The 24,353-nt window shown below is 37.2% G+C and overlaps 1 protein-coding gene across 2 annotated transcripts in view; it reads left to right on the top strand.

Moving 5' to 3' along the window:
- Positions 1–24,353, top strand: part of LOC112443756 (butyrophilin subfamily 1 member A1-like) — a 75,217-nt gene that overhangs the window by 4,836 nt on the left and 46,028 nt on the right. For both annotated transcript variants that reach the window (XM_059880616.1, XM_059880617.1), the window contains exon 3: positions 3,661–3,753. In XM_059880616.1, the coding sequence (XP_059736599.1) occupies positions 3,661–3,753 (93 nt within the window). The remainder of the gene's footprint in view (positions 1–3,660; positions 3,754–24,353) is intronic.

The following is a 24,353-nucleotide window of genomic DNA, read 5'->3' on the forward strand; positions in this document are numbered from 1 at the left end:
TCCTCTTTTCTATCCATGCCTTCAAGAAAATGGCAATTTTATATAACTTTGTTGATATCCAGATTGTTCTATCTTAATCTTTTCTAACTTTTATTCTTCAACTTTAATCTATCCCATTTCTCTTTTTCTTTCACTTTTACTTTGCTCACTAGCCACAATTTTTCTTTTGTTTTTTAGTGATCAATACAGAGAGAGGTGAGCAATATTTTTGTTTAGTGAACTCCAATGATTACCATATTCTTTGAGATGTTGAGATGAGAGTTATCGAGGTATAAAGATGTTGAGATGAGAAGTACTGATGTATAGAGCCTGAAGTCACTATTTGTAGAATAGCTTCTTCAAAGCTTTTGAGATTTTGGTTATTTATTGCACTTTCTGATATAGCATTTCCTTGAAGCACTCATTTTAATTTTTTCAAATCTTCAAGGAGCCTAACTGTATCCAAAGTGGCTAATAAATTTATTTTTGGTGACTATTACTTTAGAGAAATTCTTTTTAACTGACATTATCAATAAATCTTTATTAACATCTTAAAAGATCTAAGTCATAATTTCTCCTTTGTCATTCTGTCATTGTTGAATGCTCCCACTTATAATTGTCAGACGACGTTGCTTTGGGAACCTGTATCACCAAACCGAATAATTTATCTGCTTCCTAATTTTATTGATTGAATTTGATATTTTCTGCACAGCTTTGTCAAGAAACTGCTCAGAAGCAAAAGAAGATGAGTTTCATTGCCCTATTTACATCTACTTACTCACTATTGCTATTTTTTTAGCTTTTCAGTTTTTCCCTTGGGCTTTCACCTTTCATTGAATTTCTTTATGTTCCTAGGCATATTGCTAAGCCGTTTCAGTCACGTCTGACTTTTTGAGACCCCATGGACTATAGCCCGCCAGGTTCCCCCGTCCATAGGATTCTCCAGGCAAGAATACTGGAGTGGGTTGCCATCTCCTCCTTCAGAGGATCTTCCCAACCCACGGATCAAACCCATGTCTCTTATGTCTCCTTCTTTGACAGGCAGGTTCTTTACCACTAGCGCCACCTGGAAAAATGTATCTCTCAGACTGAAGCTTGCGTATGCTCTGCTACTGCTGCTAAGTCACTTCAGTCGTGTCCGACTCTGTGTGACCCCATAGACAGCAACCCACCTGGCTCCGCCGTCCCCGGGACTCCCCAGGCAAGAACACTGGAGTGGGTTGCCATTTCCTTCTCCAATGCATGAAAGTGAAAGCGAAGTCGCTCAGTCGTGTCCAACCCTCAGCAACCCCATGGACTGCAGCCTTCCAGGCTCCTCTGTCCATGGGATTTTCCAGGCAAGAGTACTGGAGTAGGTTGCCATTGCCTTCTCCGTGAGAAGGCATATAAATAATATTTAAATTTGCCTCTCAGGCTGAAGGTTATATGGTTTTTAAATGTACCCTTTCTTCCACACCTTGCCTTCTTTTTCTTCACACCTCCTCTGATTCTGACATTCCACCTCCCTCCTTCACTTTTCCTTGTGATTGCATCTGACCCACCCAGAAAATCAAAGATAGTTTCCCCATCTGGATGTCAGCTTAATCACATTTGCAGAGTCCCTTTTGCTATATAAGATAACATATTCACAGAATCCAAAGATTAGTATGTGGGCATTTTTAGAAGACCATTATTCCTTCTATCACAAAATATGCTTCTGCATCATTCTCAACTGTATATGGAGATATTTTGTAGTTTTGTGCTTTAGAGACTTATTTGTAAAATATTGTATATGCATACAGTGTCACAAGATTGTTTTGATAAAGAGAAATCCTCAATATATCACTAGGGTTTTTTAATACAAATTTGAGGAAACCAGACCATTTTAGTCTCTTTTTATAAGTTTTATATAAAAATTATTCTTTTATATTGGAAGAGGGCATGGAAACCCACTCCAGCATTCTTGTCTGGAGAATCCCTGTGGACAGCGGACTACAGTCCATGGGGTGACAAAGAGCTGGACATGACTGTGTGACTAAGAACACAGCCCACATTCTTTTATATAGATTTTTATGAATATGGAATGACATACTACATCCATATTTTATCTTCTGGCTTCTTCCAATCAGTAATTATTTTGATATTCATCCATGTTATTTATTACTGAGTAGTATCCTATTATATAGATGTATCACAATTGATTCATCTGTTAACCTGTTTACAAGCATTTGGTTTGTTTCCATCTTTTTGGATAGTAAATAAAACTGGTATGCACTTTCTGGGAAAGTTTTTGTATAGATGTACGATTTCATTTATCTTGAAAGTAGAATAGCTGTATCATATATTTTCTAGTTAATTTATTTCTATTCTAATCTCTATTATTTTATTCCTTCTACTTTTCATGGATTCAATTTGCTTCTATTTTCATCAGATATTAGGTTGGAAGTTTAGATTTTTTTTTATTTTTATACAATTTTTAAAGGTTACTCTCCATTTATAATTATTAACAAAATACTGTTTATATTCTCAGGGTTAAACAACACATCCTTGAGCCTTTCTTACACCCAATAATTTGTATCTCCCTGGCCTTAATCCCTATATTGCCCTTCTCCCCTCCCCACTGGTAACCAGTAGTTTGTTCTTTGTATCTCTGTCTACTTCTTTTTGTTACATTCACTAGTTTGTTGTATTATTTAGATTCCACATATAAATTAAATTATACAATATCTCTTTCTCTGTCTGACTTATTTAGCAAAGTCATGCCCGACTTTTCCATGGACTGTAACCCGCCAGGCTCCTCTGTCCATGGAATTCTCCAGTCAGGAATACAGGAGTGGATTGCCATTCCCTTCTCCAAGGGCTCTTCTCAACCCAGGGTTCGAACCAGGTCTCCCAAATTGCAGGCAGATTCTTTACCATCTGATCCACCAAGGAAGACCTGATATTTAGCAAGTAGGAAAACTAAACAGAAAGAATTTTTTATGGCAAAGACCTCTCTCCTTTCCTTTAATATTCTCCATCTTTATCATTTGCCATTTTAATTCTTAAATGACTTGGTGTAAATCTCTTACGAAATCACCTCACTTATGACTCTGTGCTTCCTGAGCCTAGATACCTATTTCCTTCCCCAGGGTAGAGAAGTTTTCAGCCATTATATCTTCTAATGTGTTTTCTGTTCCTTTCTTTCTTCTCCTCTTGGGACCTCTATAATGTGAAAGCGAATATGCTTGATATGGTCACAGAGTCCCCTTAAACTCTCTGCAAATTTTAAATTCTATTTCCTTTTGCTGTTTTGATTGGGATCCATAAAGAGTCTCCACAAATTTTCTTTCCTAGTTTAGTCCTCTATGGCTAAATTAAGTTAATCAACCATTCTTTGGCCATTTTTCTAAGGTGTACCTAACTTTTTAAGGACAAGAACTCCTGGAGATCCAACTAATACATCATATAACTGCAGGGAACCTTCCTGAGCAAAGAAAGTGTAAATTCTGTTTTGATGCGTTCCCCATCACAACTAGTGTAATATCACAAACATAGCTGATGTTAAAAAAACATGTTTTTGTTTTTTTGAACAAAAAGACATCCTTTAAATTCCTCCAAATGCGAGAAGAAAAATGAAAGTGGATTCTTTTGGGGTGAAAGGGGAGTAAGAATGAATATTAAATCTAACTGTACATATCTATATTTTGTTTTGCTTTTCAGAAAAATTTGCGTGGAAAGGTGTAATAGAACTGCTTAGAACTGGAATGTTCATAATTGGAATTTACTATTGCAGGAAAATAGACAATAAACTGGGTAAGATTTAAAAATGTAATACAATAAACTATGACAAAGCCAATAAAATGAGTGGGAAAATGAAAATAAGGAAAGAGTAATATAAATTTTGTCCTGGACCATTTAGGGAAAAGCAACATTCCCAGAGAAGGAAAAAAAATTCCCCCATCTCTCTTTGTTCTTTTGCTGGTCTAATAATGACATTGACACAGGTAGATTAACAGGGGAAAAAATTAATTTTGTCCAAACAGAGGTCTCATAGATGTGAAAACTAGGAAGTAATCCAAGTTGGATGTTTATATACTTTTTAAACAAAGAAACAATAAATTTGTGAAGAAGTGACATAGCAAAGAAATTTAGGCCATGTTACTGATTAATGAAGAAGAAATTATTTTGGAAATACACATTATCATGTACCCCAATGTTCATGGCAGCACTATTTATAAGACATGGAAGCAACCCTAGTGTGCATTAAAATAAAAGACAAATATTATGTAATATTCACTTTTATATGGAATATTAAAAATAATACCAAAATCCTATTTACAAACAGAAACAGACTCAGAGACATTGAAAACAAACCTCTGGTTTTCAAAGAAAGAGTGGGTAGGGTAAATAGAAGTAAGGAATTAACAAATACACACTACTACATATAAAACAGATGAAAAACAAGGACCTACTGTATAGCACAGAGAACTATATCCAATACATTATAATAATCTATAATGGAAATGAATTTGAAAAAATATGTGTGCATATATATATGAATTATTGTGCTGTACAGCTGAAACTTTAACACAATGTTGTAAATCATTTATACTTCAACTTAAAACAATGAATGCCTAACTAGTGTCACAAGTGATTAAAAACCTTTCAAAAAGGTAACTTCTAGGACTAGCATTCCTAAAATTCTCTGTAGTATGGTAAATTTACTTCATTTTTGTCCCCTCTGAATTTCTGGAGATACAGTGAGCAAATGGAGGGTTTCTCACTATGGATGTGTTAGATTGTCGGTACTGATATTCCTATTTGAGCTCTTCTGTGTATATACATGTTCTATATGAGTGTTTTGTGTTTCTGAACACTAATAAATTGAACTGTAAATGCCAAATTTTACAGTAGAATAGAGTTATTATGTGTTTGTATCTTTTGATATTTACATGGATATCTTCATTTTATTTTTTGGATATTTTAGGGGAAAAAATTGGTAAATATTTCAGACACTTCTCCCATAACCATTTAAATGATTACTATCATTCCCTCCCTTTCTTTCTCTTTGGCATCATTTCACTCATTCTTCCCCTCAACCCTCTCCAATTGTTTGTATATGGACTACTTTCATATCAACTTCTTCTATCTGTTTTTCCCTAGTTCCAATTCTTCCTATTCCTTGCTTTTATATATATATATATATATATATATATATATATATATATACATATACATACACCTGGTCTTTTCTATAAACTTCATTGGTTTTCTTTCTTCCTTTTTATGTCTCCTGAGAGTTGTCTTGATTTGATTCTAATTTTTGTAAGGATGAGGGATATCAGGCTGATCACCACATCACTCCCATGCAATAGATGTTTTCATGCAAATGACCACTAATGTTGAGTCATTATGACCTTTTAAGTTTAAGGGACAATAACTATGTGATCGATACTGACCCAAAACTTAAATGAACAGACGATTCCAAATTTGTTGAGTAAATTATTCTGCCTTCTGCTCTTTCAAAGACTATTAATTCAGATGACGTTCCTTGATTACATGTGACCTCTAAACCTACTCTCCCATCCCCCTGTATACCTGGAAACCCAGTTGTTTCCAGGTATACAAATGTTTTATCCAATAAGGAAGCCCTACAGTATTGTGCAGCCTTTGAACTCAAAATTTCTATTGGTGCAAAATGCATATTTAAAAGATTTATTCGGAACACACTAATTCAAACACTAAATATTTATCTCCTTTATTCTCTTGATGTTTTTCATTTATATTTTTGTTTCAGAGAAAATAGAATTTAGCAGTATAGTAGGAGGCTAAAAGTGGTTACTGATCCATGTGTACTAAAGGTCCCTTTATAGGTCCTCATCACTTTTTAAATATGTTGCTCATACATCTATTCATGCTAATTTCCTATTCTGAGATAGGGAGAAGTGCTTACACAAAACCAAGGACCTGATACTGTTGAACTCAAAACTCCTAATTTAACTTTTCTGATGGTGCCATTTCCAATCTTGGGTCATTTTGCACAGTGGAATGAATGGCATGAAATGGTTATTTCTCATTAGTATGATGGACTTTGAAACTTTTAGTTTTAATTCTAATAAATCGTGGTCCATTTGAACCAAAAAAAAAAAAAAACTAAGGGAGTTTTTCCAATTTTTGACCTAGTCCCTTCCTGACATTGTTCTCTCTTTTGAATGTATTGAATTTCTTTTATTTTGTTGATCAATTAGAGTAAAGAAGGAAAACATATGATTCCAAATGTATTTCACTGTGAATATACACACGGTTTCATCTGTTTTTATATCCTTTTCCTCAATAATCTATTTCCATGTCTCTAAACACCATCATATAAATAGCTTACATGATTTGTCTTTTTATTCAATCTTCCCCAATTTAGTTTGCCTTCTGTATTTGACATTCCATTTTCCCCATTAGTACTTCTGTGATTTTCTCTTCTTGATACAACCTAGGCAGACATTTCTTTTTTGTCAACAAAATGTTAATATTTGTATATTTCAAAGATTTACCAGTTTCAAGCTTCTGAAGTGTGAGTTTTCTCCAATATATGCTCAGTCTTTTGATGTGCAAACCCTTTCACTATCATTTAGTACTTATACATTTCCTTCACGTGTTTTCATACATAAAAGACCTGCCTCACTTAGACTTTAGCTAAAAGAGAAATTTGCATAACACTAGTTTATATATATATAAGGTCAGTTTTCATTCCAATCCCAAAGAAAGGCAATGCCAAAGAATGCTCAAACTACCGCACAATTGCACTCATCTCACACCCTAGTAAAGTAATGCTCAAAATTCTCCAAGCCAGGCTTCAACAGTACATGAACCATGAACTTCCAGATGTTCAAGCTGGTCTTAGAAAAGGCAGAGGAACCAGAGATCAAATTGCCAACATCCATTGGATCATGGAAAAAGCAAGAGTTATATTTCTGCTTTATTGACTATGCCAAAGCTTTTGACTGTGTAGATCACAATAAACTGTGGAAAATTCTGAAAGTGATGAGAATACCAGACCACCTGACCTGCCTCTTGAGAAATTTGTATGCAGGTCAGGAAACAACAGTTAGAACTGGACATGAAACAACAGATTGGTTCCAAATGAGGAAAGGAGTACTTCAAGGGTATCTTGTCACCCTGCTTATTTAACTTATATGCAGAGTACATCATGAGAAACACTGGGCTGGATGAAGCACAAGCTGGAATCAAGATTGCTGGGAGAAATATCAATAACCTCAGATATGCAGATGACACCACCCTCATGGCAGAAAACAAAGAACTAAAGAGCCTCTTGATGAAAGTGAAAGAGGAGAGTGAAAAAGTTGGCTTAAAACTCAACATTCAGAAAACTAAGATCATGACATCTGGTCCCATCACTTCATGGCAAATAGATGGGAAACAGTAGAAACAATGTCAGATTTGGGGGGGGGGGCGGGGGGGCTTCAAAATCACTGCAGATGGTGATTGCAGCCATGAAATTAAAAGACACTTACTCCTTGGAAGGAAAGCTATGACCAACCTAGACAGCATATTAAAAAGCAGAGACATTATTTTGCCAACAAAGATCCGTCTAGTCAAGGCTATGGTTTTTCCAGTAGTCATGTATGGATGTGAAAGTTGGACTATAAAGGAAACTGAGTATTGAAAAATTGATGCTTTTGAACTGTGGTGTTGGAGAAGACTCTTGAGAGTCCCATGGACTGCAAGGAGATCCAACCTGTCCATCCTAAAGGAAATTGGTCCTTAATATTCACTGAAAGGACTGATGCTGAAGCTGAAACTCCAATACTTTGGCCACCTGATGCGAAGAACTGACCCATTTGAAAAGATTCTGATGCTGGGAAAGATTGAAGGCAGGAGGCAAAGGGGATGCAGAGGATGAGATGGTTGGATGGCATCATTGACTCAATGTACATGAGTTTGAGTAAACTCCGGGAGTTGGCAATGGACAGGGAGACCTGGTGTACTGCAGTCCATGGGGTCGCAAACAGTCGGACACTACTCAGTGACTGAACTGAACTGAACTGAATTGAGTTTATATATTCATTTATTGACAAACATGTGAATAGAATCATCCAGTCTACAAACCCTGTATTCAATACTTTTTCCCAATTTAGACAAGACTTTTATTTTTACACCTGTTCTCTTTCAGGAGAATACTATATTTAAAAAATGAGCTCTCATTCATAGTCCACAGTATGTGTTTTCTTTTTTTTATTTATTTATTTTAATTGGAGGCTAATTACTTTGCAATATTGTAATGGTTTGTGCCATTCATTGACATGAATCAATTATAGATGTGCATGTGTCTCCCATCCTGAAACCCCTCCCATCTCCCTTCCCACCCCATCTCTCAGGGTTATCCCAGTGCAACAGCTTTGAGTGCCCTGTTTCATGCATCAAACTTGGACTGGTGATCAATTTCACATATGGTAATATACATATTTCAATGCTATTCTCTCAAATCATCCCACCCTCACCTTCTCCCACAGAGTCCAAAAGTCTATTCTTTATATCTGTGTCTCTTTTGCTGTCTCGCATATAGGGTCGTCATTATCATCTTTCTAAATTCCATATATATGTGTTAATATACTGTATTGTGGTTTTTCTTTCTGACTTACTTCTCTCTATATAATAGGCTCCAGTTTCATCCACCTCAGTAGAACTGATACAAATGTGTCCTTTTAATAGCTGAGTAATATTCCATTGTGTATATGTACCACTGCTTTCTTATCCATTAATCTGCCGATGGACATCTAGGTTGCTTCCATGTCCTAGCTATTGTATACAGTGCTGTGAAAAACACTGGGGTACACGTGCCTCTTTCAATTCTGGTTTCCTCACTGTGTATGCCCAGCAGTGGGATTGCTGGGTCATATGGCAGTTCCATTTCCAGTTTTTTAAGGAATCTCCACACTGTTCTCCATAGTGGTTGTACTAGCTTGAATTCCCACCAACAGTGTAAGAAGGTTCCTTTTCTCTGCACTCTCTCCAGCATTTATTGTTTGTAGACTTTTTGATAGCAGCCATTCTGACAGGCATGAGATGGTACCCCATTGTGGTTTTGATTTGCATTTCTCTGGTAATGAATGATGTTGAGCATCTTTTCATGTGTTTGTTAGCCATCTGTATGTCTTCTTTGGAGAAATGTCTGTTTCGTTCTTTGGCTCATTTTTTGATTGGGTCGTTTATTTTTCTGGAATTGAGGTGCAAGAGCTGCTTGTATATTTTTGAGATTAATTATTTGTCAGTTGCTTCGTTTGCTATTATTTTCTCCCATTCTGAAGGCTGTCTTTTCACCTTGCTTATAGTTTCCTTCGTTGTACAAAAGTTTTTAAGTTTAATTAGGTCCTATTTGTTTATTTTTTCTTTTTTTCCATTACTCTGGGAGGTGAGTCATAGAGGATCCTGCAGTGATTTATGTCAGAGAGTGTTTTGCCTATGTTTTCCTTTAGGAGTTTTATAGTTTCTGGTCTTACATTTAGATCTTTAATCCATTTTGAGTTTATTTTTGTGTATGGTGTTAGAAAGTGTTCTAGTTTCATTCTTTTACAGGTGGTTGACCAGTTTTCCCAGAACCACTTGTTTTCTGTGTTTCTGTTGTGTCTGTGTGTTAGTTATCATTTTAAACATGATACATGTATGATACATGATATCATATGTATCAATATTTTCCATAAATTTTGTCTCTTGAATTTCCATGATTGACCTTAAACTTTCCATTTTATTTTTCTAAAGAACCTCAGGAAAGGACTGGCAAGTAAAACTTATTACTCATAAATGAATTTTACATGACTAATTTCTTGACACCTAACAATTCCCACTCTCTTAATCCATAGGTTTCCTTGTCTTGCCCTTCCCCTGGATGTCTGTCTTATATCTCCAAATTTGTTATAGACTTATTCAGAGGATGTTCTTTCCATTTAGTTTCTCCTCCTAGAAGCCATTTCAGTTTCCACTTTTCCCATTCCATATCATTTCTTTCCTACACTTATCAGCTTTTTCTGTTTTCCAGAGACTTGTTATAGGTCTACTGAAAACTTGATGAGATAAAGGACATTAAATTTAAAGCCCAGGGTTCCATCCTATTTATCTTCTGGGCACATCCCTAGTCAGGAATTTCATCATTTTCTATTTTAAAGGGCACACGTTTAGGTCAATGAGACTTTCCCAAATCTTCAGAGATGAAAAAAGACACCTAACAGGCTGAGTGAAGTTTGCCTATTTATTGTCCTTTCAAAGCCTGTGTAAATTCTGCTTTCTTTTCTTGGTCCATAAACTTGACACATTCTTTTATGGTACCCAAATATATTACCCTAGCATTCCCAGACATAAGAATATTTCCAGTTATTCTTGGAATTTTTTTCTTCCAACAATGGTAATTATTTCCTTTTTATTTGATATTTTGTTTTCATTTTGAATGCCACAATGAACATCTTGGCAACCCAAACTTTGTTTACTGTTTTTACAAGAAATATATATTCCAGGAATTTTTCAGCTGTGTGTTCTTAACTTTTGATGTGAAAGTCAAAGAAAACATTGTTGTAGGAAGTAACCAAAGAATTTTTTTTCCTACAACAGGATATAATCCTTGAAACTTTGACATTTCTTAAAGACATTTTTAGTGATAATGTTCACTTCAAAAATAATTCAATTCAGTTAAACATCAAATTTATTTATATAGCAGGTTTTATCTGACTACAGTTACAGCTAGAATTGTGGACAGACAGGCGCCTTTACTCTGTTCTTCTCATGTCTCTCTCTTTTTTTTTTTTTCCACTATTTTTTATTGTGGTAAAATAAACAGCATAAGATTTGCCATTTTAAGTGTACAATTCAGTAGCATTAAGTACATTCACATTTTTCTCCAACCATCAGCACTCTCCAACTCTAGAACTTTTTCATCTTCACTAGTTAAAACTCTGTTCCCATTAAACAAACATTCCATTTCCTCTCTCCCCACCATGTGCAAACACCATTCTATTCTCCATCTTTGAATCTGACCCCTCTACCTCTCTGGTATGTATATGCGTTGATATATGGTTTCATTCTGTTCTGGAAAAGGTGGAAGGCCCAATGAAAGAATGATTGATAGGTTTTTATCCAAGAAGGGCTGCTATACTACCACTTTACCTGGTGTCGTTATCAATAATATTCTCTTTTGTACCTAGGCATAGAAGCATAACATTATTTTATAATTAATGAGATAGTCTTGGAATCTCACGGTTTCAGTGCTCAGAAATATGTGTCTATAAGAACCTCACAGATAACTCCAGTAGGTTGAAAATTTTGTCCTCTTTCCTTCCTGACTTTTTATTTTCATTTTGAGTGAATTGTTTATTTGTGCTTTTGATTTTATGAATAAATGTGGGGGGAAAGTGGCAAGTCCTATTAATGTGTTTCCCTGTGTACCTAGTCATGGATCCATCTGATATTGTATTTTTGTCATTAATGTTCAGTTACCATCGTTTTCAAAGATATTGTATGAACATTCTTGTATGATTTTTCTCTCATTTCTTTGTCTTTTCAAGGATATTTGACATATTCTGCTGTCATTCAATTTTCCCCATTGGTACTTTTATGATCCATCCTAGAGTTGCAATCTCTGCAGATGTTTTATTCCAATCCAGTTAAAGTTAGTGATCACATACCACTGAAATACTGTCATATTCATTGTGGCTGATGTAATATGTTTGTCTAATACAAATTATTGTCCTGTAATTTAAACTTCTTTCACTGGAATTGAATATTTTGTTTCCCTTCGTTTCATGAGATTTAATTCAGATGATTTCATTTAGGCATTGGCTCAAATGGTGCATGTGTGCCAAGTTGCTTGTCATTTATTACTCTTTGTGACCATTTGAACTGTAGCCTGCCAGGCTCCTCTGTCCATAGAATTCTCCAGGCAAGAATACTGGAGTGAGTTGCCATGCCCTCCTCCAGGGGTTCTTCCTGACAGAGGATTGAAACGGAGTATCCTGCACTGCAGGCAGATTCTTTATTATCTGAACCACTAAGGAAGCCCAGAGATGCATTTGTTATTGTTCAATCGCTCAGTCTATGTCCAACTCTTTGCGACCCCATGGACTGCAATATGACAGGCTCCTCTGTCCTTCACTATCTCCTGGAGTTTGCTCAAACTCATGTCCATTGATTCGGTGATGCCATCTAACCATCTCATCTTCTCTCACCCCCTTCTCCTCCTGCCTTCAACTTTTCCCAGCATCAGGATCATTTCCAATGAGTTGGCTCTTTGCATCAGGTGGCCAAAGTATCAGAGCTTCAGCTTCACCCTTCACATGAATATTAAGGGTTGATTTCCTTTAGGATTGACTGATTTGTTCTCCTTGCTGCCCAGTACACTCTCAAGAGTCTTCTCCAGCTCCACAGTTTGAAAGCATCAATTCTATGGCCTTCGCCTTCTTTATGGTCCAGCTCTCACATCCATACATGGCTACTGAAAAAACCACAGCTTTGACTAAGGAGACCTTTATCAGCAAAGTGATGTCTCTGCTTTTTAATATGCTGTCTAAGTTTGTTAAAACTTTTCTTTCAAGGAGAAAGTATCTTTTAATTTTATGACCGAAGTTACCATTGGCAGTGATTTTGGAGCCCAAGAAAATAATGCTTGTCACTGTTTCTATTGTTTCCCCACCTTCTTGCCATGAAGTGATGAGACCAGACGTTATGATCTTAGTTTTTTGAATGTTGAGTTTTAAACCAGTTTTTTCACTCTCCTCTGTTAACTTCATCAAGAGGCTTTTTAGTCCCTCTTTGCTTTCTGCCATTAAGGTGGTGTCATCTGCCTATCTGAGTTTGTGGATATTTATCCTGGAAACCTTGATTATAGCTAGTGATTCATCCATCCTGGCATTTCACATGATGTACACTGTATGTAAATTAAATAAGCAGAGTGACAGTATACAGCCTTGACATACTCCTTTTCCTGACTGACTCCTTTGGAATCAGTCCTTTGTCCATGTCTGGTTCTAACTTTTGCTTCTTGACCCGCATACAGATTTCTCAGGACGCTGGTAAGATGGTCTGGTATTCTCATCTCTGAGAATTTTCCACAGTTTGTTATGCTCCACAGTTAAAGGCTATAGCATAGTCAGTGAGGCAGAAGTAGGGGTTTTCATGGAATTCTCTTGATTTTCCTATGAACCAACAGATGTTGCCAATTTGATCTCTGGTTCCTCCACCTTTTCTAAATCCAGCTTGTACATCTGGAAGTTCTCAGTTCACATACTGTTGAAGCCTAGCTTGAAGGATTTTGAGCATTACTCTGCTAGCATGTGAAGTGAGCGCAAATGTGCGATATGCTTGAGCATTCTTAGGCATTGCCCTTCTCTAGGACTAGAATGAAAATTGACCTTTTCCAGTCCTATGACCACTGCTGAGTTTTCCATATTTGCTACCATATTGGGTACAACACTTTAGCATCATCTTTTAGGATTTGAAATAGCTCAGCTGGAATTCCATCACCTCCATTAGCTTTGTTTGTAGCAATGCTTCCTAAGACTCACTTGACTTCACACTGCAGGATGTCTGGCTCTAGTTGAGTGACCACACCATCATGGTTTTCTGGGTCATTAAGATGTTTTTTGTATAGTTATTTTGGGTATTCTTGTCATCTCTTCTTAATCTCTTCTGCCTCTGTTAGGTCCATACCGTTTCTGTCCTTTATTGTGCCCATCTTTGCATGAAATGTTCCCTTGGTATCTAATTTTCTTGAAGAGATCTCTAGTCTTTTGAATTCTATTGTTTTCCCTTATTTCTTTGCATTGTTCACTTAAGAAAGCTTTCTTATTTCTCCTTGCTATTCTTTGGAACCTCGCATTCAGATGGGTATATGTTTCCCTTTCTCCTTTGCCTTATGCTTCTCTTCTTTTCTCAACTATCTGTAAGATCTCCTCAGACAACCGTTTTGCCTTGTTGCATTTCTTTTTCTTGGAGATGGTTTTGGTCACCACCTCCTGTACAATGTTGCGAACCTCCATCCATAGTTCTTCAAGCACTTTATCAGGTCTAATCCCTGAATCTATTTGTCACTTCCACTGTATAATTGTAAGGGACTTGAATTGTTATTCCTGAATGGTCTAGTGATTTTCCCTACTACCTTCAAGATGCATAGTAGCACCCAAATAGCTTGTTTTGTCTTACAGACTGAAAAAGACAGTCAAACTGATGATAAATATAATTAAGAAATTTTTTGAAAGGTAAATTCCAGGACTAAGTTTCTAAATATATTTCTAAACATATTACATTTACTCAGTTTATGACCCTCTCTATTTCTGGAGACTATCCTTGAGCAAGAGCAAGATTTGCCAGTGTGGACTTGTGAGCATATTTGTGTGTGTGTGTTCTTATATATTCATGTCTTCCATAGAGGTGTTCCTAGTATGTGTGTGTGTATATCTTTACATTAATTAATTTATAGCACATACAAATTTTTATAAAATTTTTCAATAAAATTGAAATATCTTTTTTTCTTTTGATATTTACATTTTATTTTTCAGAATTTATGGGGGAAAACTGATAATTTTTTCTGACATTCTTTGCCCCATAACCTTAAATGAATGCTAAAATTCTCTGCCTTTCTATGTGTATGCCACCCATGGCTCACCCTTCCCTCCCAATTTTTTGGATGTAGACTATGCTGTATTAATGTCTTTGATCTGTTTTTACTAATTCTTTCCTTTTTCATTTCTTGATTTTCATTGCACACCTTTTCCTCTCTGTAAGCATTAGGGTTTTATTGTACATGTCATCAGTGAAGTGCCCTTATTTTATTGATTTTTATAGGCATGAGAGATATTAGGCTAGGTATTAGAAGTTCACCTTCTGTGATTGTTATTCAGTTTTCTCCATTAGTACTTCTGTGATTTCTCATCTTGATGTAATCTAGAAGGCAATGGCACCCCACTCCAGTACTCTTGCCTGGAAAATCCCATGGACGGAGGAGCCTGGTGGGCTGCAGTTCATGGGGTTGTGAAGAGTCGGACATGACTGAGAGACTTCCCTTTCACTTTTTACTTTCATGCATTGGAGAAGGAAATGGCAACCCACTCCAGTGTTCTTGCCTGGAGAATCCCAGGGACGGGGGAGCCTGGTGGGCTGTCGTCTATGGGGTCACACAGAGTCGGACACGACTAAAGTGACTTAGCTGCAGCAGCAGCAGTGGGGTCTCATAGAGTCGGACACGACTGAAGCGACTTAGCAGCAGCAGGAAGACATTACTTTTGTGTCAACTAAATGTGAGTAATGGTGCTTTTCATACTTTTGCCATTCTCAAGATATTGAAGTGTGGGTTTTCTCCAGTATATGCACATCATTTGATTTATAACCAATTTCACTATCATTTAGTAGTTAAATCCCTTTTTTGTGTGATCTCATTAAGACATGTATCACTCAGGTTTCAGCTAAACTAGAAGTTCACATTATAAGAGTTTATGTATTCACCAGTTGACCTAAGTATGAATAGAATCACACAAGAAATGAACCAGGCATTTTCTCTGTGTCAATGGTTCAAGATGTTATTTCAATGTTCATGCCTTCTTAACACATTTTAGCTATTACAGTAATAAACTTGGCTCCATCTGCTTAATAACTGCCAAAGAACCTATTGGAGTTAATAAACAGAATATTAGCCCTAGTAATAACTAAATAGATAAAGAGCATATTTTAAAAGTAAACTTCAAAACTATTATTTTAATATTTTTCTACAATTAACACACAAAGTTTTAACTTTTACCCTATTCTCATATGGAAGAAGAGTCTCCTGACAAAACGAGCTCTCAACTATTTTGTGTGTGTGTGTGGTGTGTGTGTGTTCCTGTAGTGTGTGTTTGTATATGTTTTCAGATAGCTATAATTTTGAATATGAATTTTTCAATAAATTTTGGGGTTTTGGTGTTCCATTTCCATGATATTGCCCTTAAACTTACATTTTATTTTTCTAAAGAAACACAGGAAAGAAATTGTATGTTTGCTAAAAACTTGTTGCTCACAAACTTGCCAGGGTCCAGCCCCAGCAGGATCCAGGGGTACCCTCAGGATGACGGCATAGGCAATAAGGAAAGTAAAAAGAGAGAGAGAGAGAGAGAGGCTTGATCTTCTTTGGTTTACACAGAAAACCAATAAAGCTCCTGTGTTCCAAGGAGTCATCCTGAAAGAAGAACAGAGAGAGAAAAAGAGAGAAAAGGAAAACAAAAGAATGACACGGGGAGACCAAGCTTCAGTGAGCGAGGCCCATAACTTTACCTTGACTTGTACATAGAGGGAAATGAAAGATGCAAAGTCATACAGAGTCAGCCCAAACATTACATCTGTTTTGTCTTTATCAAAACCAGGGTTTTTTCTGCATACCTTTCCCATAAAGAATGTTGTGTACATTATCTTCTGACCTTGGAGGCCTGTGGACATTTTATGACCCTTTTTTGATAAAGGCTGATCAGCCAGAAAACTTATTTTCCCTTGAAGTGTTTTTTCTTTATATTGCTAATCTATGTCAGCCTCAGAAAGTGCTAAACAGAGTTACATTTTCACAGAGCAAAGGTGCAGTAAGTTACAACAAAGAAAGAACAAATTAGCTCAAAGGTCTGATGTGGTTAATTCCAAGGCTGCTACTTGGTTTTGTTACATTCCAACTATGTTAACCAATGCACTCCCAGGTGCACAATGGATAAGGGATATGGGAACTTGGCAGCAAGCATTGGCCCAATAATGAAGCCCTTTACCAGTACTATCTATTCTAATAATTTTTCATCCCTTAAAGGACTCTATGCTCATTAGGACTTTTAGAATGTTTTGGCTTCCCGTGCCTTTCAAGGTTGGGGAGTTGTGAACAATCATGTGTGTTAATTGCAAGAGTATGGATAAACCTGTCAGGAAAGCTAGAATGCCAACAGAGGGGTTAAAATATAAATATTCCTTTCATGCCCAGGAGACTTATTAACTAAAGCCCTAAGTTGATTTTTTCCAGAGAAAGGTGGTCGGAGATAGCCCCCTGTTAATGTCAGAAGAGTTGGTGAAAGGCACAAAATAGTAAGACAGACAGATTCTGGCTTTGGGATAGATGCTTGAGCAGATTCAGGGGGTCCCTTGAGCCATGATCCACCTTGCTTGTCATGGCTCTTCCACATGACCTTGTCATGGATGGGATCTCCCGTGGTGGCTCCCAGCACAAACCCTTTTACATGGTGGATTTCTTGAGGCCTTAATATTCCCAGTCTGTTAATCTGTATTCTTTCCTTTGCTCACCCTTCTCCTTAATTTGTACATTTACTCCAAGTAACATTATTTTAAATGAAAATTCTATTTTAAGAGGAATTCAATTCAAGCATATATTGATTCAATGCTCCTATAAAATTGTGTTTAAGTTTAGCAACTGTCTATAAGTTTAGCAGGAGGAGAAGGGGACAACCAAGGATGAGATGGTTGGATGGCATCACTGACTCGATTGACATGAATTCGAGCAGGCTCTGGGAGTTGGTGATGGACAGGGAAGCCTGGCATGCTGCCATCCACAGGGTCTCAAAGAGTCAGACATGGCTGAGTGACTGAACTGAACTGAAGTTTAGTAATGCAGAGAGTATTGGACAATGGGGCCTTTATTTATTCAGTCTGTCTCTTTTCAAGTACCTCTTTCTGCGTATGCCTGTGTGTTTTTCTTTAAAAAAGAAAAACTTTTAAAAAAGAAAAATTTTTCTTAAAAAAGTCAAAAACTCAATAGAAATCAATGATCGATGTATCCTATAGCCTTTAACCCAGGCTTCCCAGGTGGCATTAGTGGTAAAGAACCTGCCTGCCAATGCAGGAGACATAGAGAGATGGATCCGATCCCTGGGTTGGAAAGAGCTCCTAGAGGAGGGCATGGCCACCCACTCCAATATTCTTGCCTGGAGAATCCCATGGAAAGAGGAGCCTGGCGGGCTACAGTCCATAGGGTCTCAAAGAGTCAGACTCAACTGAAGCAACTTAGTATACATACGCATAGCCTTTAACCCAGAGGGAGTACTATTCCACGGCCTTGCATTCTGTAATTTCTGCTTAGTCCCTTATCATCAAAAGATATGCAGAAGTGAAATAAATCTTCCTTTGATTAGTGAGATGGTCTTTGAACACTGAACTTTCAATTCTCAGAAGACAACTGTCAGAAGCAACTTTGGAAATGTTTGAAAGTTTTGTGCTCCTCTTTTGTGACCTTGTGCATCATTTTGAATGAATGGTTTCTTTCTTTTAGTTATTGACAAAGGTGAAGAAAAAAACATAAATCCCATAAATATTATTCCCTGTGTACCTAAGCATGGTTTCAACTCTTTATTGCTTAGTCACTAAGTGGTGTCTGACCCTTTTCAGTCCCATGGACTGTAGCCTGCCAGTCTCCTCTGTCCATGGCATTTCTCAGGCAGGAATACTAGAGTGGGGTTGCCATTTCCTTCTCCAGAGTATCTTCCCAATCCATGGATCAAACCTATATTTCCTGCTTGGCAGGTGGATTCTTTACCACTGAGTCTTATTTCAACTGTTACTTGTTTTAATACCTTTTATTTCAACTTCCAAACATTATTTTTCTCAACTCCAAGATACACATATTTTACATGATTTTTTCACTTCAATCTTATCTTTGCAACTAAAGGGTTCCATATTCATTAGCTATTCAATTATCCCCCAGTATAGCTATTTGATTTGTCCTATTGCTGTCATGTATGCAGGCATTCCTATTGAGTCAAGTAAATTTTATCAATAATATTCCTCTAAACTATTGTCTTTTCAAGTGGCTGAAGTGAAAATTTTGTTCAAGATATGCTCAGGTCACTTCATTCAGACCTACTTTACTGACTTTTAATATTTCTTTTCTATTCATGGAAATTAAGAAAAATTTTATTTGTGCATACTTAAAAGATAAATTTGCATGCACCATGTTATATATTCTTTAGGTGATGAAAACATTCTTAATAGAGGAGGCCAGGTAATATACCCTATAGTACCTCTGGAAGCAGTGGTCTAAGATCCTCCAAATCAGTGTTTGTGGCTATTTTATCACATATAGATGTCATAATAACCAGATTGAATGCACATGTTAATTAAAAGGCAAAGTAATTATTACAACATACAAAGTGAAAGTGAAAGTCTCTCGGTTGTGTCCAACTCTTTGCGACCCCATGGCCTATACAGTCTGTGGAATTCTCCTGGCCAGAATACTGGAGTGGGTAGCCTTTTGCTTCTCCAAGAGATCTTCCCAACCCAGGAATCAAACCCAAGTCTCTTGCATTGCGGGAGGATTCTTTACCAGCTAAGCCACAAGGGAAGCCCAAGAACACTGGAATGGGTAGCCTATCCCTTCTCCAGCAGATCTTTCCAACCCAGAAATCAAACTGGGGTCTCCTGCATTGCAGGCGGATTCTTTACCAGCTGAGCTATCGGGAAAGCATACAAACTGAATAATAAAAGCCTAACTATCTCAAAGAGGAGAGTAATATTTTAAAGATAAGCATGAGAACTGCTATTTCTAAAAGTTCTCACAAGTCAGAATACTCACTCATTTTATGCCCATTTTCACTTTGAGAAAAACACTCATTGAATAAAACTGAACTCTCAGCTACTGGGCATGTGTATAAGTATGTGAATGTGTGTGCCTTCCTGCAGTGGTACATACATGTGTGTATTTGTGTGCACATTCATGTGGGTTCAAAAGGTAGATTTCGCATTCAATTTGAATTATCGTCCCATTTTTATATTATATTTACTTTGATCTTTTTATTTTCTTCTTCAGAAAGAACATCAGTTAAAATAGGTAAATTTTTCAAAAAACCTATTGTTCTCAACACCACTAAAATGATGGTTTCTCCTTGCATTGATGTCTTTTGACTTTTAATCTATAATGATCCATTGGCTTGCTCTTCTCTGGTATATCTACCTTCTCTCTCAATTAAATATCTATGCACTTCTTTCTTAAGTTACTTGAAGTTAATTTCCTTTTACTTTCCCATTTTCCTTCATATTCCATTCTTAACTTCATTTATTTCATACCATTCTTTACCTATTCAGTTCAGTTCAGTTCATTTCAGTGCAGTCGCTTAGTCGTGTCTGACTCTTTGCAACCCCATAAGTTGCAGCAGGCCAGGCCTCCCTGTCCATCACCAACTCCGGGAGTTCACTCAAACTCATGTCCATCGAGTCAGTGATGCCATCCAGCCATCTCATCCTCTGTCGTCCCCTTCTCCTCCTGCCCCCAATCCCTCCCAGCATCAGAGTCTTTTCCAATGAGTCAGCTCTTCACATGAGGTGGCCAAAGTATTGGAGTTTCAGCTTTAGCATCATTCCTTCCAAGGAAATCCCAGGACTGATCTCCTTTAGAATGGACTGGTTGGATCTCCTTGCAGTCCAAGGGACTCTCAAGAGTCTTCTCCAACACCACAGTTCAAAAGCATCAATTCTTTGGTGCTCAGTCTTCTTCACAGTCCAACTCTCACATCCATACATGACCACTGGAAAAACCAGAGCCTTGATTAAACGGACCTTTGTTGGCAAAGTAATGTCTCTGCTTTTCAATATGATATCTATGTTGGTCATAACTTTCCTTCCAAGGAGTAAGCGTCTTTTAATTTCATGGCTGCATTCACCATCTGCAGTGATTTTGGAGCCCCAAAAAATAAAGTCTGAAACTATTTCCACTGTTTCCCCATCTATTTCCCATGAAGTGATGGGACCAGATGCCATAATCTTCATTTTCTGAATGTTGAGCTTTAAGCCAACTTTTTCACTCTCCTCTTTCACTTTCATCAAGAGGCTTTTTAGTTCCTCTTCACTTTCTGCCATAAGGGTGGTGTCATCTGCATATCTGAGGTTACTGATATTTCTCCCGGCAATCTTGATTCCAGCCTGTGCTTCTTCCAGCCCAGCATTTATCATGATGTGTTCTGCATATAAGTTAAACAAGCAGGGTGACAATATACAGCCTTGACGTACTCCATTTCCTATTATGAACCAATCTGTTGTTCCATGTCCAGTTCTAACTGTTGCTTCCTGACCTGCATACAGGTTTCTCAAGAGGCAGGTCAGACTTTTTTGTTTTCTAGAGACTTGCAATAGCTTCTTGGAGAAATTGGTGAGATTAAAGGCAATTAAGTTGACAGGAATGTTTTATTGTCTTTCTAAAACACATCCAAAGATAGGAACTCTCACATATACCAAGTCCAAGAGGCCATGTCTATTAATATATCAATTATATATCCCAAATATTTAGAGACAAGAGAAGATATCTATCATGTGAGTGATGTTTCTCCATCCATTGTCCTCTGAAACATGAGTAAATTTCAATCATTAGTTAATATGAAATTAAGGCTTATTTATTCAATTCTTTTTAACATGTTCTCAAAATATTTCCAAGTATATAAATAATTTTACATGATTCTCTTGGAAAAACTTTAATGAGCAATCATTTTGTTCTTTTTATTTTTGCGTTTTCATTAACATAATTTAAACTGCCAAACTGACCCTCCTGATACATAATTATAGAAAGACCTATATCTCAGGAATTGGTCTATTATAAATATCTCTAAAATATCAGTTTTCATTAAAATTTCATGAGACGCAGTTACCAAAGATAATGTCAAATATCTTTCATACTACAGGAATATAGTTTTTTTATTGATCCATCAGTTCAGTTCAGTCTCTCAGCCATCTCCAACGCTTTGCAACCCCCTGGACTGCAGCATGCCAGGCCGCCCGTCCATCGCCAACTCCCGGAGTTTACTCAAACTCAAATCCATTGAGTCAGTGATGCCATCCAACCGTCTCATCCTCTGTCATCCCTTTATTCTTCTGCCTTCAATCTTACCCAACATCAGGCTCCTTTCAAATGAATCAGTTCTTCCAATCAGGTGGCCAAAGTATTGGAGTTTCAGCTTCAGCATCAGTCCTTCCAATGAATATTCAGGAATGATTTCCTTTAGGATGGACTTGTTTGATCGCCTTGCAGTCTAAGGGACTCTCAAGAGTCTTCAACAACACAGTTCAAAAGCATCAATTCTTCAGTGATCAGCTTTCTTTATAGTCCAACTCTCACATCCATACATGACTACTGGAAAAACCAGAGCTTTGACTAGCAGACATTTGTTGCCAAAGTAATGTCTCTGCTTTTTAAAATGCTGTCTAGGTTGGTCATAACTTTCCTTCCAAGGAGTTGGCAGCGGTCACCATCTGCAGTGATTTTGGAGCCTAAGAAAATAAAGTCTGTCACTGTTTCCATGGTTTCCCCATCTATTTGCCATGAAGTGATGGGACCAGATGCCATGATCTTCATTTTCTGAATGTTGAGTTAAGCCAACTTTTTCACTCTCCTCTTTCACTTTCATCAAGAGGCTCTTTAGTCCTTCTTCACTTTCTGCCATAAGGGTAGTTTCATATGCATATCTGAGGTTATTGATATTTCTCCTGGCAATCTTGATTCCAATCTGTGCTTCTTCCAGCCCAGTGTTTCTCATGATGTACTCTGCATATAAGTTAAATAAGCAGGGTGACAATATACAACCCTGACGTACTCCTTTTCCTATTTGGAACCAGTCTGTTGTTCCATGTCCAGTTCTGATTGTTGCTTCCTGACCTGCAAATATATTTCTCAACAGGCAGGTCAAGTGGTATGGTATTCCTAACTCTTGAAGAATTTTCCACAGTTTTTTGTGATCTACACAGCCAAAGGCTTTGGCATAGTCAATAAAGCAGAAATAGATGTTTTTCTGGAACTCTCTTGCTTTTTCCATGATCCAGCGGATGTTGGCAATTTGATCTCTGGTTCCTCTGCCTTTTCTAAAACCAGCTTGAACATCTGGAAGTTCATGGTTCACGTACTGCTAAAGCCTGGCTTGGAGAATTTAAGCATTACTTTACTAGCGTGTGAGATGAGTGCAATTGTCCCGTAGTTTGAGCATTCTTTGGCGTTTTTCTTTCTTTGGGATTGGAATTAAACTGACCTTTTCCAATCCTGAGGCCATTGCTGAGTTTTCCAAATTACTGACATATGGAGTGCAGCACTTTCACAGCATCATCTTTTAGGATTTGAAAGAGCTCAACTGGAATTCAATCACCATCACTAGTTTTGTTTGTAGTGATGCTTCCTAAGGCCCACTTGACTTCACATTCCAGGATGTCTGGCTCTACTTGAGTGATCACACCATCATGATTTCAGGTGTACAAGAAAGTAATTCATTTCTATAGACATGTATCTATTTTTTTCAAATTTTTCCCATTTGACATATAATAAATATTAGAATAAGTAGAGTTTCCTGTACTATAGAGTAGATCCTCTTTGACTATTTTCCATATAGTAGTGTGTATCCATATCATTTTTGTCCTGTTAACATTCATTTTTTCCTATTTTAGTGAAGTGAAAGTTGCTCATTCTTGTCCGACTCTTTGCAATCCTGTGGACTATAGCCCACTAGTCTCCTCTGTTCATGGAATTCTCCAGTCAAGAATACTGGAGTGGGTTGCCATTCCCTTCTCCAGGGGACCTTCTCAACCCAGGGATTCAACCCAAGTCTCCCACAATGTGGGCAAATTCTTTACCGTCTGAGCCATGAGGGAAACCCTTTTAGTGACTTGTTATAGGTTCACTAAGATGGTGATGAGATGAAGAACATTAAGTTAAAAGGCACTGGGCTCCACTCTGTTTATCTCCCAGGACTAGTTAGCACTTTACTAGTTAGCACTTCCAAGAAAATCCAACTTCATGGGTCCACATTTATGTCAATGAAGCCTTCTCAAACCCGCAGTGATGAAAGAAAATGCTTAAAAGACGGAGTCAAATTTCCATATTCGTTGTCCCTTCAAAGTGAAAGTGAGTGAAAGTCACTCAGTTGTGTCCAACTCTTTGCCACTTCATGGATAGTCCATGAAATTCTCCAGGCCAGAATACTGGAGTGGATAGCTGTTCCCTTTTCCAGGGGATCTTACTAACCCAGCAATTGAACCAGGGTTTCCTGCATTGCACGTGGATTCTTCACCAGCTGAGCTACAAGGGAAACATTGTCCCTTCAAATCCTGTGCAAATTCTGCTATCTTTCCATCATTCATAAACTTGAGGCACATTCTCCCATGTCCTTGAGTACTTTACCCAAGCACTCCTAGTTTTAAGAATATTTCCAATGTTATTCTTAGATTTTTTTTTTCTTCCAAGAATAGTAATCATCTTTTAATGCTTTTTGTTTATATTGTGAATGATAGGTCATCATGGCGATCTGAATTCTGCTTAATAATTGCAGAAGAAATTTATATCTTAGGAAATGTTCAATTGTTTATATTATTCTGTTTTACTTCTTGACTTTTGATGTGAAAGATAAAGAAACCATTACCTGGGAAGTCACTAAGAATTATGT

This window comes from Bos taurus, chromosome 23 (genome assembly GCF_002263795.3).
Source record: "Bos taurus isolate L1 Dominette 01449 registration number 42190680 breed Hereford chromosome 23, ARS-UCD2.0, whole genome shotgun sequence".
Lineage (NCBI taxonomy): Eukaryota > Metazoa > Chordata > Mammalia > Artiodactyla > Bovidae > Bos > Bos taurus.